Source organism: Desmodus rotundus, chromosome 1 (genome assembly GCF_022682495.2).
Source record: "Desmodus rotundus isolate HL8 chromosome 1, HLdesRot8A.1, whole genome shotgun sequence".
NCBI lineage: Eukaryota > Metazoa > Chordata > Mammalia > Chiroptera > Phyllostomidae > Desmodus > Desmodus rotundus.
This window is the reverse complement of record NC_071387.1, coordinates 36,750,635-36,766,661: the sequence shown is the minus strand read 5'-3', so window position 1 is coordinate 36,766,661 and position 16,027 is coordinate 36,750,635. Positions and strand designations below refer to the sequence as shown.

Sequence of the window (16,027 nt, the reverse complement as noted above, 5' to 3'; positions counted from 1 at the left end):
TAATGTTAGAAAAACCACAAACATTACATTATTAAAAATGATTTTAAAAAATACTTGTAAGAAATAATAATAATGCCTTTGTAAAGAGTCTATTAATCAGGACAGCTGATCTTCTGCCAACCCTGGGAAACACGATTCCTGGGAACACTCTGAGTCATAGGGATCTTGTGAGGTCAGGGCAAACGACCTGAAAGCCGGGCATCACTCGACAGAGCAAGGAAGGAGTGGGGGCAGCTGTTCCTCCGAGGAATTAGCCCTCACCGCCTACTCTAAGGCAGTCCGAGTATAAAAGCCATGCCCACACCCAAGCTGGAAGATGTCTGGGGTTCTGGAACAAGACCCTTTTGAGAAATTCATAAAAAAGTACCAGGAGTTGGACCCAGTTTCCCAGAGTTAACATTTTATAAGCTCTAGTTTAAATATTTGTCTAATTTACATGAAAGTTATTGTTTCCAGGACAAAGGTATAAGACTGCAGAAATTCTTGATACTAAGAGAGAACAACAACAAAATTAGGTTTGTGATCTGAGAAAATTACCTACATTTTCTTCACTAATATCCTAATACAACAGGGGCCTGGGTGATGGGTAGGAAGACCCCTGCCAGTTCCTGGAACCGGAGAGTCACTGTGTCTGGTTTAGATATTGAATTTTACATGATTCTTTCTCCCAGATCCAGATTCCATTCATCATTAAATTGAAATTGGCCAGTAGTCAAATGTCGTCTTTATACCACTTTTATCCAACACTATAAATTTTGAGTCAGCTGTTCAGATTTACTGATGGTGGAGACAAAGCTCTTAAGCAGCAAATTCTTCACAAGTTTTAAATTTTTCTTCTATTAAGTGGTGAAATGTATCTTACTTTAGAGATAGATTTACACTTCAAAATTGTGTGTGGCCTAAAGAAAATATTTCATGACATTTAAGAACCAAAAATCAAAGAACCATTTACTATAAATAAGTGTCCTGGGAAATTGTCTAAATATTTTAAACTATATAAACAAAAATATCAAAACTTAGTCGTTAGGGGATGACATCGAGGCATCAGTTATGTTTTCGCTCAGACACGATCGTTCATTCTCATCATGCTGCAAGTCATTCCATACAGAGCTTCCCGGTACCTCTGTCCTGGTAATCATTAGATACTCGTCCCAACTCTATTCCAGCCTCGCCCCAACAGACGGACCTCCCTGGACCTCTCATGCTCACTGCTGTCCCTGTTTTCATCTCACACATCTTTACTGTCACCTCCCTGCAGTACCCATCGCTCAGAGGAGCCGGGGGCGTTAGCTGTCTGGCTGTCTGTCCTGCACCGGCCAGACAGTTTGCTCCTCAGAGATGGGAGAGGGAACGGGAGAAATGGGAAGAGGGAGGGAAGAGAGGGAGGGAAAAAGAAGAGAATGAGGAATAAATGTGTTTGTTGCTAGTGTGCCATCGACATTCACTTTCTTCTTTCTTCCACTTACAACCCTGCCCAGAATAATTTCTTCATATTTGGAGAAAGAAAAGAATCCCCTGAATGATGACAAGTGACATAATGTGCGCTAACCTGATCTCCAAGGAGAAATTGATTTATCATCTACATGTCAGAGCCCTGGGAAAGTTGGCATAGAGGGATAAATGAGTTTCAGGGCAGGTAATACATTTCTGAGGTGCATTTCGGAAGCTCTCCTCCAAACCATAAATAAAAGCAGGCTGACTGCTGCCTGGCATGGGTCACCAGGGGAGAACATCATGCCCACCAGGACCACAGTGAGCACCCTCGTCACAATGCCTCAAGTGGACGGCCAGGTATGCTAGTGAGAGGCTTTCCAAACCAACTTCTCCAAGAGCTCATCAGGGAAAAAAAGGTTTTTTAATTTAAAGGGCAGGTCAGAACACCAGGGCTTGAAAACAATTACTCAGAAAAAAACATTTATCTTAGTGAGTTTGAGGGGTGGAAGAGTGTACTACACCCTTCAGTAAAGTTACCAGGAAGATCGATTTTAGTTTCAAAATACACCACCCCCAAGACTGCACCTCCCACTCTGAACCATTTTCTAGCAACCAGGCCCTTGGTGATTGTGTTTAACAGATATTTAACCATCTAATCCAATTCCCTTGTTCACATAGGGATATGAGGGTAAAATGGTGGAGAGGAAAAGGCCCAGGGGGCTAGAGGACAAGGGACCGCAAGAAGGTTTGAGGCCAGCAAATAAGAGAGGGGGTCACACAGCTCTTGCTGGGAGAGAGAAGCCCCACCCACCCACAGATCTTCAACTAAAGCAATTTCTTCCCTGGCAGGAAAAACTCCGTCAAGAAATAGCATCTATCTTTGGACATTTCATAGCAAAAGAAAACCCACAGATTGACACTTACATTTCATTTGCTTGGAGATGGACTTGTTAGGTTCAAGCCAGTGCTGGGGAGAAAAAAAAAGATTGTGGGTCAAATGGCTGGACCACATGATGTATACTTAATAACCAAAAGGAATTTAATAAAGATATTATTTTCCCAAAGTACTGCCTTGGTTCCTACAGATATTCCTTAGGGTTCCACCTCTGAACATGGGCATGAACAATTTGGCAACAATAATACCACAGGCAAGGGTCTGAATTGCAGAGAATTAATACTTTCTGAGTAGTACTTGAGTCATACAGTTGCTAGGAGAGAAGGACAAAAGAGAACATGTACTTAAATGGGATGTTCTAGTGCCTCTAGTTGACTCCTAGGTAGTTCTTTGTGCTCCATTGCCCTGAGGAAGCCACAGATGGCTAAAGACTTTAACAGATAGGACCTGTAAGAGTCACAGTCCAAGGCAGTATCAGCACCTGGCTCCCCTTCCCTAAGGTGGCCTCCTCTCAGGTTAATGGTGAGCCAAGCCAGCATTAGCCCAATCGCACACAAAGCCAGGTCTTCCTCTGCACTGGGGAGGGACAAATGATTTTAAATATCTCATTGCAGAGACCTGAGGTCATCAAGAAGGAAAATCAGCTTCATCACAAAACAAAGGAAATCAAAGACCTGAGTAGCCCAGAATCATGTTACAGACAGGCGTTTGAAGCACTACCATGCTGGCCCCAGGGGCCAGCACTCTCCACACTATGTGTGAAGGTCGCTTCACCATATTGAGATCGGGGCAGTTTTTGATATCACATGATGTGTCTGAAGCCACTCAGGGAACATCAGGAAGCATCACTTTCTACACCTACAGTTTATAAAGACAGGAAGGGGGTTGTCATTGTGTATCTACCAGAAGTCTGGGAGACCTCACTGATGGGCCACCTCCTGTCCTGCTTGGTACCTGAGAGCAAAGAAGAGGAGGAAACTTATCAGTTGGACCCTTAAATACTTCACTCTACCTCACTTGTATCATCCAGCAAGCCTCAAGGTTCTACATTATCACAATTGCTTGATATAATGTATAACCATATAGTTTAATAAGAGTTGGCTGAGTGTTTACTAAGTGCCCGGTGCTACTCCATGGACCATCACTATCACCCCATTTACAGATGAGAAATCTAGGACTCGAGATGTTGAATGTTGAAGCCAATGTGCAGAGGAATTCCAGCGCACAGGCCCTTAATCTTGGCTATGCAGCCTCCTGATGAATCAGTTCACTCTAAAAAGTATTCTCTACAAGGAACATTGACTCCTTCACCAGAAACTGAAACATTGAGTGGTCAAATCAGTTGTTTCCAGTCCAGAGTGTCAGGGCTCTGTGGTCTTCAAAAGACAAGAACGGGGATCTTTTCACTATTTCAACATCATGAAGAATCTCACAGAAAACCACGCATTTCCCCCTGACAGGTTGCACAGAAAAACTAGAATAGCAAGATTCTTTGCACACAGACAAAATTGTATCAACTTATTTGGGGAACCCTGGTTATCTTTTTTTCCCTCCCCAATTTTTTTCTTGTGGTAAAATACACGTAACGTGTCCTTCGCCATCTTAACCACGGGGAAGCGTACAGTCGAGTGCTGCCACACACATTCACAACTGTGTGCACCATCGCACCGCCATCTCCAGAACTCCCGCATCTGGCAAAATTTAAACTCTGCACCTGCGAAACTACAGCCCTCCTTCCCCCTTCCTCCCAGCCCCTGCAAATTACCATGCTACGTTTGACTTTCCCCTCTGATCAGAAATTATGTCTGTCCTTTGCGCAGTTATGACGGAAGAGTGGAACATGCATTGATCATGCACGTGCTGGCGACACAACCTTATGCGAAAATGTTCACTCTCTGTTCTCAATCTCAACAACTATAAAATGGGAACAGTAATAGTCCCTACTGTACCTTGTAGGGTTGTTGTAAGGATTTTAAAAGCTAATAAACATAAAATGCGTGAGAGGTGGCTGGCATGTGGAAAATAGTAAGTGCTTGATTGCTAAAGGTGTTGTTACTAAGGCAGAGTTTAACTGGTAAACCACATCTTTCAATACACGGACTCAAGAATAATAAAAGGAGTGTCTGGTGATGCAATTGCTTTTCTAGAAATAAATTGAATAACTTAGAACTAAGGCGAGAAAACAAATAACAGCAGCCACAGATCAATATCTATCGCAATTATTCCACAGAGGAAAAATCACCAGTCATTTTGCCAAGAAAGTCTAAAATATAAACATGTTTTCTGAACTCCTCTTGCCTGGCATCCTCTGAACTCCTCATCCCTTCCTCAGCCTAACTTCAACCCACCAGCTTCTCCCTGCCCCCGGGGAGGACAGGTAAGTCTCATTTTGTGTGCCCACGCCGGGTAGGCGGTGGCTGTCTCCAGGGCTCTGAAGGAGGGTTCCCGGACTGCACGAAGGCTCAGGGGAGTGAGTGCCTGGGCAAACTGGTGGCGTCTGCCATAGAGGAGTGGGAAATGTCACCCAGACACTAAGAAAGCCATAAGCTAAGAAAGTTTGAGAACCTCTGAAGCACGATAGCACACAATCCATGTGTTTTCTTTTTTTAAATAAAAAGTTCAAAACCCTGTCACATATTATAAAAGAATACATAGCAAGCATCTAAATGTATTTTTAAAGTTCTGAACTGATAAAGGTGAGGGTGGGTCACAGAGGCAGAACAGGAATTTAGGGCTGCTGATCAAAGCAAATGATGACTGTTTCTTCTGTAATATTGTAATTCAAACTTTTACTCATGTAAATTCAATATTCATGTATTGGTGCATTCCATGAGTAATTTAAAAATCAATTTAAAAAAAAAAGAAAACAAGATAAGTTCTACTCAGAGGATAAAGGCGGATTTCATGTCATTTAGACTCAAGAGGAAGAATTTCATTCATAACAGGCAGAGGCCAAATCCAGCTAAGCATCCAGGGCTGACACTGGTCCAACTCAGAAGCCAGCAGGGCTGGATTTGAATCTCAGCCCTGCTACTTACTTGTGGTGTGACCTATAACAAGTTCCTGTTTCCTCACTTACAGCATCATTGTGCACTTTAAAGGGTTAATTCATTGAGAAGCCTTTAGGATAGAGCTGGGAGCATAGTGAGGGCTGGGTAAACACCAGCATGCCCCATTTCTTCCCATTCACTGAGAGAGCCCCCTAAGTGGGTACACTGGCTCCTCTTGATGAGCCCACCTTTGTCATTCTCATCCTTTCTCACTCCCCACCCCACCTTCCCTCTGCTTTACATGAACAGCTAATTCTCCTTCCTTCTTTTATTCTTCACTTTAGAGTAATGAGTTGGACAATGAAGTCAAGTCTGGAAGAAAAATAACCACCATGATGTACTTGATAATTAGATATAAGGCTTAGAACATTTATTACACTTCTAGTTTTCTCTCAATTGCTACTTGGAATAGATGTTATGTTGCTTTCTTACTGGAAAGTGATACTCCCTGAGAGAGGCAGGAAAAAAAAGTCTACCAACCAAAAATCTGAATTTGTACTTGGTTTACTGTAACTGAAACCTTCCTTTCCTCCACTCTTGTTTAAAATAAAAATTCCAACAACTAAGAAAGCTAAGACCCAATCACTGATTCTACCTAATGAGCTCAGGAAGCAAGATCAACCAGAGGATGCATGGTAGCATGATTTGAAGGTATCGGGGAAGCGTCTGCAAAGGTACTGCCCAGGTCCCCTGGGATAGCTTTCCCTTTAGTTATGCAATAGTCTGGCTCCGCACAAGAAGGCTGCCCTCAGGTTCCTGGAATCCACTGCAGGGTGGAGAACTGAGTCTCCCGGCTCACACCACCTCACACCACCTCACACCACCTCACACTACCTCACACCACCTCACAGCAGGGCAGCTCTTTAATAACCGACAGGTGTGGAAGGATAAAGGCCTCCGCTCCGTGGCCCTGTGGCCCTGTGGCCAGGACAACTCAAAGGCACGACCTACCCTGTCCCAGAGCACCGCTGTGGGACTGAGCCCACTTTACCCTCCCATGACTTTGCCTGACAGCCACACTCACATCGCCTCCTTGTCTTCCTTGCCCCCCCCATTCCCAAACTCTTCTACAAGTCTTTTCCTGGGAACATTTCCTAATAAACCTGGAATTTCTATCTTGGGATCTGTTTTCCTGGCAGAATGCAACATGGACCTAAGACCGTCTCCCTAACTCTCCACCAAGAACTGCCCTCCATGATATTTAAAATCCCTCCCTCGGAGGTTTATTCCTTTTGCTTTAGGTTTGAACCCTGGTAACTGCAAGTCCCCTGTGAGAGGCCCCAATTTAACAGGGTTTACAGTATTGACAATTTAGTCTGACAACACTTCAAGTCATTTCTTTAGAACACATTTATTCTGATTGACAGCAGCTTGAAGAAAAAGAGGAGTGGAAGGAAGCTACACCTAGCGGGTGAAAAGCAAGCAGAGAGACGCGAAAGCCTCTAGGTCATGATTTCCTTATACGTGACCTCGAGGGGCAGGGGGAACAGATCCCAGGACCCTAAGATTCCTTTAGCTCTCACATGCCGTATTCTGTGAATCTGAAGGAGGAAAACATTGCCAACAAATGTTTCTTTTATTTTGTTAGACCCAGCTGTACATAGTCCTAAGAGATCATTTTTCTCTACCCCTTCATAGAAACAGTGCATTTCTTTTGTACTTTCTAATTTTGACGTGTCTGACAAAAAAGAAGGTGGGTATGAAACGGTGATTACTTGTGACTAAGTAGATTGATTTTTAATTTGGTAACTGTGCGCATGCGCATGTGTATTCAGGCACACTCCCCAAAGTAAACAATGTAACAGTTAACTTCAAATGTTGGGATTCTGTTGAAACTGATTTAGCCTAACATTACAGAATAAATTACACACCTCTCTGTTATCTCTCTCAAAACCCTTGGTGTCCTAGACATGAATAATCTGTAGCCCACAGAAATGTATTAAATACCCCAGTGGGGGTTTCAACAAGAATGAATGTGCCTCCTCCCAAACAAAAGAGTGTTTTTCCCCTCAGGAGTAACCAGATCCAAAATTTGACCAATTCTCATCATAGCCCTGAAAAGATGGCCTGATTCTCCCATCTCACCAGGACAAAGCCCCAGCGTAACTTGGTCTTTGCATTATCCAGCCAGTTTATGCCATTTCTGGACCCGTGGCCTTTGCTGGGGAAAAAGAGAATGCCTTCTGAAAGAACGCAGCCTTAACAGTGCTCTGTTAGGTTAGAAAAGCTAGGGTAGGCCCTAGTTCTTTAGCTGCAGTAACTAGGATTAGCTACAGTAACAATGGTTTTCACTCCAGTTTCTATAAAATCTACTACACATGGCAACTACCACAAAATATCTGTACATCCAGTACACTCAAAGTTACTGTCCTTTGGAAGTCAAACTATGTTAACAAAAATTCATTGCTTCTGTGCAGTGTTTTTACTCCTTCAGCCATGACTGCTTTTGTATTCTAGGTTCTCGGTGATGAGCAAAATAGAAGTAATAGCCCGCAGAAGAAACACTGTAAGAAACAGAGGTGGAACCAGGAAACCTGGGAAAGAATAAGCACCATTTTTATCTTTACAGGACCAGACAGTCAATATTGCAGGCTTGTGGTCCACATGATCTCAGTCAGAACTACTCAACTCTGCCATTGGTACGTGGAAGCAGCCACAGATAATACATAAATAAGTACAAGTAGCTGTGTTCCAATAAAACTTTATTTACAAAAACAGATTTGGGGGTGGGGTGGGGGGTAGTCAGCCTGACACTTGTGTTGGAAGCCCTGCTCTACATCCAAGAAATCCTGAACATTCACTTAAAAAAATCAGTAGTCGGAAAATGCAACAGAGGTTATAAAAACACCCATTGCTGTTTATTTAAAGTACACTAGGATACCAAAATGCAATCATAAAGGAAAGTATGAAATCCCCTCAAGTTTGTTACAATGGAATTTACCACTCTAACATTTGTTGTCAAGCCATATAAAGTTAACACTGTCACCGTACTGTTCTCAGGTCAAATATCTCCTAGTTGTTAGACCCAGGGACCTTCACAAACTCTTTGAAGTGTGGAATAGTAAAAAGACTAGTTCCCTGTGTTGATAATATGGACTAATGCACTTAAAGAACTTTATGGCATAGGTACTATTAGTGCCCTCATTGTCCAGATAAAGAAATGGAGGCCTAACTTAAAGTGCCTGCTCAGTCATACAACCAGCAACTGACAGGGACAGGATTTGTCCCAGTCTTCCTGGTACCAGAGCTCTTGGCAATAGTGTCCCCCGATCCTCCTCCTTCCTTCCTGATGTTTGAAACTGGAGCCATTCTGCTTTATTAAGCGTCTAACTGCCCTTGCTTCCAGAGTGTCCCTCTCTCCTCGTTCCCTTCTCTCTCCTCTGTATGGTCCTGGTCAGCCTCCTTTGCAGGTTTCTCCTTGGGGACCATCCTTTAAAACATGGACGTTGTTCAGCTGTCAGATTCTCCTCTCACTCTATAGCCCCTCCCTCATCTCTACAATTTATTCTCAGGACCTTGAGGTAGTAAAGCCTCAGGGCACCAAAATCTCTGTGGCCTAAACCTCTTCCTTAAGCTTCAGACTCACTGAATATCTCCACCTCAGCATCTCACAGGTATCCCAAACTCCACCTCGCCCTAAAACCCACTCTTTGTACAGTTTACTTGGTAAGTGGTTCCATTTGCACTCAGAACCCAAAGTGGCCATGTCAGAAGTTCAGACACCCTGCTGGACAGGCCGTGTAGAAAGGCCCTGAAACCACATGCACAGGGAGCCCCCCACCAAGCCCCACTGTCCAGTCACCCCCATCAAAGCACCAGGCATATGAAGATGTCTTAGATCCCTGGACCAGTCCCCCACTGACTGTTACTGAGGGAGCCCAGTCGACACCATGTGGAGCAGAATAACCATCCAGCTGAGCCCTGCTCCAATTTCTGACCCACAAAATCCCGAGATAAAATTAAATTGTGTTGTTTTCAGCCACTGAGTTTTAGAGAGACTTGTTACACAGCAACAGATGCCTAGAACTCTCACTTCTTGATGGGGACTGAATGTGGGTGATTCCCCCCACTTCAAATTCACATGTGGAAGTGCTAACCTCCAGTGTGACAGTATTTGGAGGTGAGGCCTTTGGGAGGTAATTAGGTATAAAATTACCATTAGGATAGGGACCCTATGATGGGATCAGTGCCCTTACAAGAAGAGGCCGAGAGACCACAGTACAAGTCCTTGCTCCCTACCCCACCTCCTTGTCCCCAGTGCCATGTGAGGACACAGGGAGAAGGCAACCATCTGCAAGTCAGAAAGAGAGCCCTTATCAGGAAGCAAATCTGTCAGCACCTTGATCCTGGACGGCCCAGCCTCTAGAAATGTGAGGCATAAATGTCCTGTTTAAGCTACCCAGTCTACGGAGTAGCTTAGTCAGCCCAAGCTGATTAAGATATTCATTATTACACTCAATGCATGTAACACACAACTACAATTGAGCCTTTGAAAGATCTGCTGGAGCCTGGGTGAAAAGAAATAAAAGTCTCCTTCAAATGGTCATTTTCTAACCTATACTGTTTTTATTCATCCAAGTTCCACATTGCAGTTCCATTCTAGTCTCCTTTCTAGCTTGACTTAAAAATTGTCTTTAAAGTTATTTTGAAACTTCCAAACCTGCTAGTCTCCAGAGCTGTCTGATGTGACTGCCTGTTGGAAGCCTCCATCGAGTGCTTCTCTCACTAATGAGGCCACTTAGCCCTTATCTCCCTAATTAATTTGTCTTCATCTAGCCCAGGAGGTTCTCACCACCACGGAGGAAGACCATCCTACCTTGGATATCCTGTTTTTACCTAACTCAAACAGGGAGAAAATGGCATTTTCCCAGCCTCACTGATTCTTATGTCTGCTTTTTGGCCCAAGAAAGATAACCAGTTCACGTGTTTGCTCCTTCCTAAAATTATGGCATCCCAGTTGGCTAAGTGACTCCCAGATTGCAACCTGTCTTTATCAGGCATCCCATCCCTTTCAGGAGAGGGCACCAGATGTAGACCAAGTCAATTATGAGCAATCATTTTAGTTAAACTCCAAATTCCACTTTCTGCTAAAGGAATATGACAGTTTCCCCAAATCGGTCAGTGTTCATACCTTGGGCTGCAACTGAACCACTGGCCAACACATCCGGTTTTCCAGCTATTGTGACAGAGCTTTGTTCCTTGCAACTTAAGGGCCCAAAGTCCTTTCCCACTAAGCCAAGTTCCTTGTCCATACCCCTCAAAAACAGGAATCTAAGCTGTCAAGATTTTTTACAAGCATGCCCAGTGACGTGAGGCAGCAGGACAACCCTGCTCTTTGGTGCAGGGCTGCCCTGAATCTCAGCTACCACTCTCGGTCCTGGTTGCAAGCACCTGGGAAACCATCATCCCCAGGAGCTGGAAGCAGCCTTCTTCAACAGCAGGCGCAGCTGGAGGCAAACAAGGCTGTCTGGCTTCTTGGCACCATCCCCAGAGTGAAGCCTCAAATCACTGGACCTATTTTTATTCCATTCCATGTTTTTCCCAAAGGTACCTCCAGAAAAAGCAAATTGCTCCAACATAGAAAAGGTCTTTTCCCATTATTAATAAAGTTCACTGATAGTCCTACTAGTCCTTCCTGGCTATCAATACAAATGCCTCAGGGCTATGATTATATTCAGGGGAGGGAGTCATCAGGGTTCAGCATGTCCTCGCATCCATGATTTCCCAGATCATTCAAGCAGAGCGCATGTCCAATGACCACATGACACACGAGGCCCTAACAGAAGGTGCTTGAGGAGACTGCCCCAGAGATGTGGGTTTTCCAAAGTCAACCTCTTGTCTGGAGGTAGGAGTCAGAATGCCACTGATGTAGCGGTACGTGGGTTAAACAGATACTTAGCAATGGGAAAGGTAAGATGAAAAGCACTGGGCCCAATCTGCCAGCAGACTGTAACCAACCACCTACATTAAGTCAGTCCTCCAGTGACTTAGAACTGGGGCATTTGTTAAGCATTCGCCCTAGTTCTAAGTCACTGGAGGTGACATCCCCAGCTAAGTTTGGAAAGGGTTAAAGAAGAAAGAAAATTCAGGGTGATAAATATTTCATATCATAGCCATAGAAACTTGGAATTATGAAATCCAATTATTTCAAAACTTCAGGGAGAAGTTACCTGAAGTTACCCAAATATCTGAGCAGAAGTGATGGAAAGAGCATGCTACATTTAAAATATATATATATATTTTATATATATATACACATATATATACACACACATATATATACACACACACATATACACACACACATATATACACACATATATATACACACACATATATATACACACACACATATATATACACACACCAGGATTTAAGCCAAATACTACCTTTTTCTTTTGGAATTATTTCTTCCAAGACTTCTAAACTTAGAGTCCCATTTCCTCTATCAGTAAAATGAAGAAATACCACACACCTTCTCCCTAATTATATGCAACTAAGATATGTGTTCTTCAAAAGAAAAATGTCAAGTAGATTTTTATTGACCAGCATTGAATCTGTCCCTCCTTAACTCAAATTTTAAAAATAATGGAAATTCTGTACCCTTAGCATTAAAATAGCAGAAATAGTCATTTCCTGACTCAGTCCTCACCACTCCCAGAGCACATGGGGCATGAGACATCTTGTCAAACATACGGTGTTCCAAATGCAACAGTGTAATAGTGCTAAATATTTAATATGCCACAAAGGTTTGCCACAGATCGAGTTGTGAAGAGTTGTAGGCAAACCACCAACTCCCATAGCAGAGGTAAGTTCCACTTCAGCTTTTCTAAATAATTTTATTTTCTTTGTTGATTAGCTTTCTATCCAAAGAATTCCTTGGTCTTATTTTCCATTGAGAAGAAATATACGAACTGCTTTAAAAAAAAAAAAAAAAAAAAAGGCTGGTCAATTAGTTTCTGCTTACAACTCCCATGCCAGTGTTTGTTCCTTTGAGCCCATTCTTCTGATTATCCAAGGCTCCTTTCCCTAATCTTTCCCCAACAATCATCACAATAGCCATCCTGTCTTTAAAAGAAGTCATTTGCATTTCTAGGTTTTTACCTTGCTAATCATTGCTTCTTTCCCTCACGCAATTGCCTCATCTAGATCTAGCCAATAGAGTAATAATAGTTAATAACAATAAAAATATCACATGCCGTGTACTCAGTATGTACCATTTGTTAAGCATTTGCATACCTCATCTCTGATTTTCCTATCAGCTCTACATGAGGTGTTGTTATCTGTTTTATCAACCAGGACAGAGAGTCAGAGAAGCTCAGTAACTTGATCAACATCACACAGCTTATTAACCAGCAGAGATGCGATTTAATTCACATCTCGCAGGGTACAAAGTCCTTGCACTTTCGTGCAGCAGCTGCTCAGAAACCCATGTGGAAGCTACACTCACGTCGTAGTCTCAAAGTCAAAAGGCTGAAACAGCTGTGCGGTGCAGGGGAAACACAAAACTGTTCAGACAGCCCTCTAAGCAACTGAATGGATACATCCGATAGAAGAGTTTGTTTTGGAGGTCATGACCCACGTTTTTTCCCACTAATCTACTATCCAAGTCTGAACATTAAAAATTAAGCTAAACCAAGTCAAAATATAAAGAACAATGAAGCGCCATCAACCTAAAGACTTTTTAGCTTAAAAAATAATACATTTAGAGACATAGAAAACTTGCAAAGTGTTGTATAACCTTCAGCCATCTTCCTCTAATTTCAGCATCTTATATAACTATAATACAATGATCGAAATTAAGAACCCAACAGGAACACAACGCTACTAACTAAAGCGTAGACTTAAACTGGAGTTCATCAGTTTTCCCACTACTGACACTTCTCTGTTTAGAATCCAGTCCAGGACCCCACATGGCTTTAGGTGCATCTCTCTAACCTGTGAGTTTCCCAGTCTTTCCTTGCCTTTCATGACCTTCATGCCTTTGAAGAGTATTGATAAGCTACTACGAAGAATGTCTCTTCATTTTGTCTGATATTTTCTCAGAATTTGAAGGGGGTTAGGCATTCTTATGAAGAACACCCCAGAGTCTGTGCCCTTCTCAGTGCATGAATCAGGGGTGCGTGATGTTATTTCATCTTTTACTGGTGATGTTAACCTTGATCTCTTGCTTAAAGTGACATCTGCCAGGTTTCTTCACTGTAAAGTTATTCTTTTTCCCTTTGTAATTAAAACCTATCAAGGAGTAGGGGAGATACTTTGAGACTATGAGAAGTACCCTATTTCTCCTCCAGCTGTTGCCCGCTAACGTCAGCATTCATCCACGGACCTTACTCACAACGATTATTAGCACGGTGTTCTAATGGCAGTTTCTTCATTTCTCTCATTCCTTCTACATGTATTATCTGCAACTCCCCTGTAAGGAAGAGCTGCCCCTTTTCCCTCTTTTATTTATTTATTCAGTTAATCTATTTATATCAGTAGGAACTCATAGGACTTTATTTTATTCTAGGGATTATAATTCATTACTGCTGTTATTTATTTCTGCCACTCCTGTCGTTCCCGTTTGGGCCACTGAAGTTCTTTCAGGTTGGCTCTGTGCCTCTCCTAGGGCCCTATCTTCTAGCTTCATCAGCACTTCCTCACTTTCTGGCACCAGAAGGTGCTTCAGATTCATCCTGCGATTTCTCCATCCCAGCCTTAGAATCAGCCATTTCTGCAAGGAGCCCTTGTTCCCTTTATTGGACAATGGTATTTAGAACCAAGATGTAAATGGTGATGGCAGGAGAGCTGACGTGGGGGGAAAACACACAACACAGGATGCAGATGATGTGTTGTAGAACTGGGTACCTGAAACCTATCTAATTTTATTAACTAATGTCTCCCCAATAAATTCAATTAGAAAGTAAAGCAAATAAAAATTATCAATTCTAAAAAAAAAAGAAAAGAAAAGAAAGAAAGAAAAAGAAAGCAAGATCCAGGAGCTAGGTGTGTTATTGCTACTGTGATGTCGTTGCTTCTAGGCCACCTCAGTGGACAGAACCTATAAATATATGTATGTGTACCAGCCCACATATACACACACCTATATTTATTTCTGTATCTATTTATGCAAGCTTTTTAAAAATTATGAGCTCATATTGATATGATTCCCATTCTAAACATATCTTCTAATGTTTTATCCAATATCTCCCCAATGACAGAGTCAAAAGAAATGAAAAAGGCTAACGTGTTTAAGTGGTTTCCAGCTATTGTCTAGGCAATGGGTCCGCAAACTATGGCCAATTGCCTATTTTTTGTAAAATACTTTTACTGGAAAAAAAGTTTTTTTGGTCTGGAGCACAGCCACATCAATTACTTTAGATATTATCTCTGGCTGCTTTCCATAATTGAAAGAATAATGGAGTAATTACGACAGAGGCTGTGTGGGTCACAAAGCTGAAAATATTTTCTATATGGTCCTTGACAGGAAAAGGTTAGAGATCTCTGATCTAGACTATGTTTCAAATTTCCATGTGGGAGGTGAAATGGAAAGAATACGAGTTCAAATCCCATCCTTCCTCCAACAATTACTAGCCATGTGGCCTTGGGCAAGCCATAGACCCTCTCTGCACCTGTTTTCTCCTTCCTTACAGTATTTTGGGGGAGACTAGAGACCATTCAGTAAAATTCCTGGCACATGATAGATACTCAGCTAATAGTACTCAGAATTACCTCTGTAGGTTGGCTATTTAGAATTTAAAATGGAATTCTGCACACAAAGAAATCTATTTTCAGTGGTGGTTAGATGACTAACGCCGTCCACAGAATCTGTTTGGCATGGATTGGGGTTTAAACCATAATCCTAAATGTAAGTACTCACTCCATCACCTGCTAGCTGTGAGACCTCAGGCAAGTAAGAGCGTCTTTGAATCTGTTTCCCTCTCCACACAAGAGCAATGCCTTCATAAGCCATAAAAGTTATATCAATGGATGTCTTTATGCCATAGTCCCCAACAGACAGGAGACCAAAGCTGGTGTGCTGTATCAAAGGTAGAATCAGGATGAGTTAGAAGACATATTCCTGGCCCTAGACCCAGGATTCTGATTCAGGAGGTCTAGAATAGGGTCCACACTAAGCACATTTAGCAAACACCTAAGGAGATTTTGTTGCAGGGCCAGGTCTGTGAACCACTGTTAATCAGTAGTAAATGCCACACATCCCCTCTGCGGCCTCATGTCGGCCCTACATCCTCATCAGTGTCCTACTGCCCTCCTCTCACTCAGGGAAATGCTTGGCCCATTCAAGGTGCCAGAGAAAACCAAAATGCCCTTCTGAGCCACCACATTGTATTTCTTTATAGAAGTTTAGGCCCTACTGGGCTCCTAGAGCTAGTAAGATTCTCCATGTTTCAGAAGAAAATCTAATCTATTCCTCATACAGGTTCATCCTTTACCCCCCTCCCCAAAGTACATGCTTCTCCTCATTGTATTAGGTCAGTAAACACAAAATCAAGAGCCAGGTGACTGGTGTGGCTCAGTTGGTTGGATGTCGTCCCACAAAGCAAAGCGTTGTTGGTTCGATTCCCAGTCAGGACACATGCCCACATTGTGGGTTTGGTCCCCAGTCAGGGTTCACACAAGAGACAACCAATTGAAGTTTCTCTCA

General features: G+C 42.6%; 1 protein-coding gene across 8 annotated transcripts in view; it reads right to left on the bottom strand.

Moving 5' to 3' along the window:
- FRMD3 (FERM domain containing 3) overlaps nt 1-16,027 on the bottom strand; it is a 265,496-nt gene that overhangs the window by 114,057 nt on the left and 135,412 nt on the right. For 7 of the 8 annotated variants that reach the window (XM_024560008.3, XM_024560010.3, XM_024560009.3 and 4 more), the window contains exon 3: nt 2,359-2,401. In XM_024560008.3, coding sequence (XP_024415776.2) covers nt 2,359-2,401 — 43 coding nt within the window. Of the gene's footprint in view, nt 1-2,358; nt 2,402-3,191; nt 3,221-16,027 lie in introns of those variants that run through there. The other variant, XM_053923583.2, reaches the window with a different exon arrangement.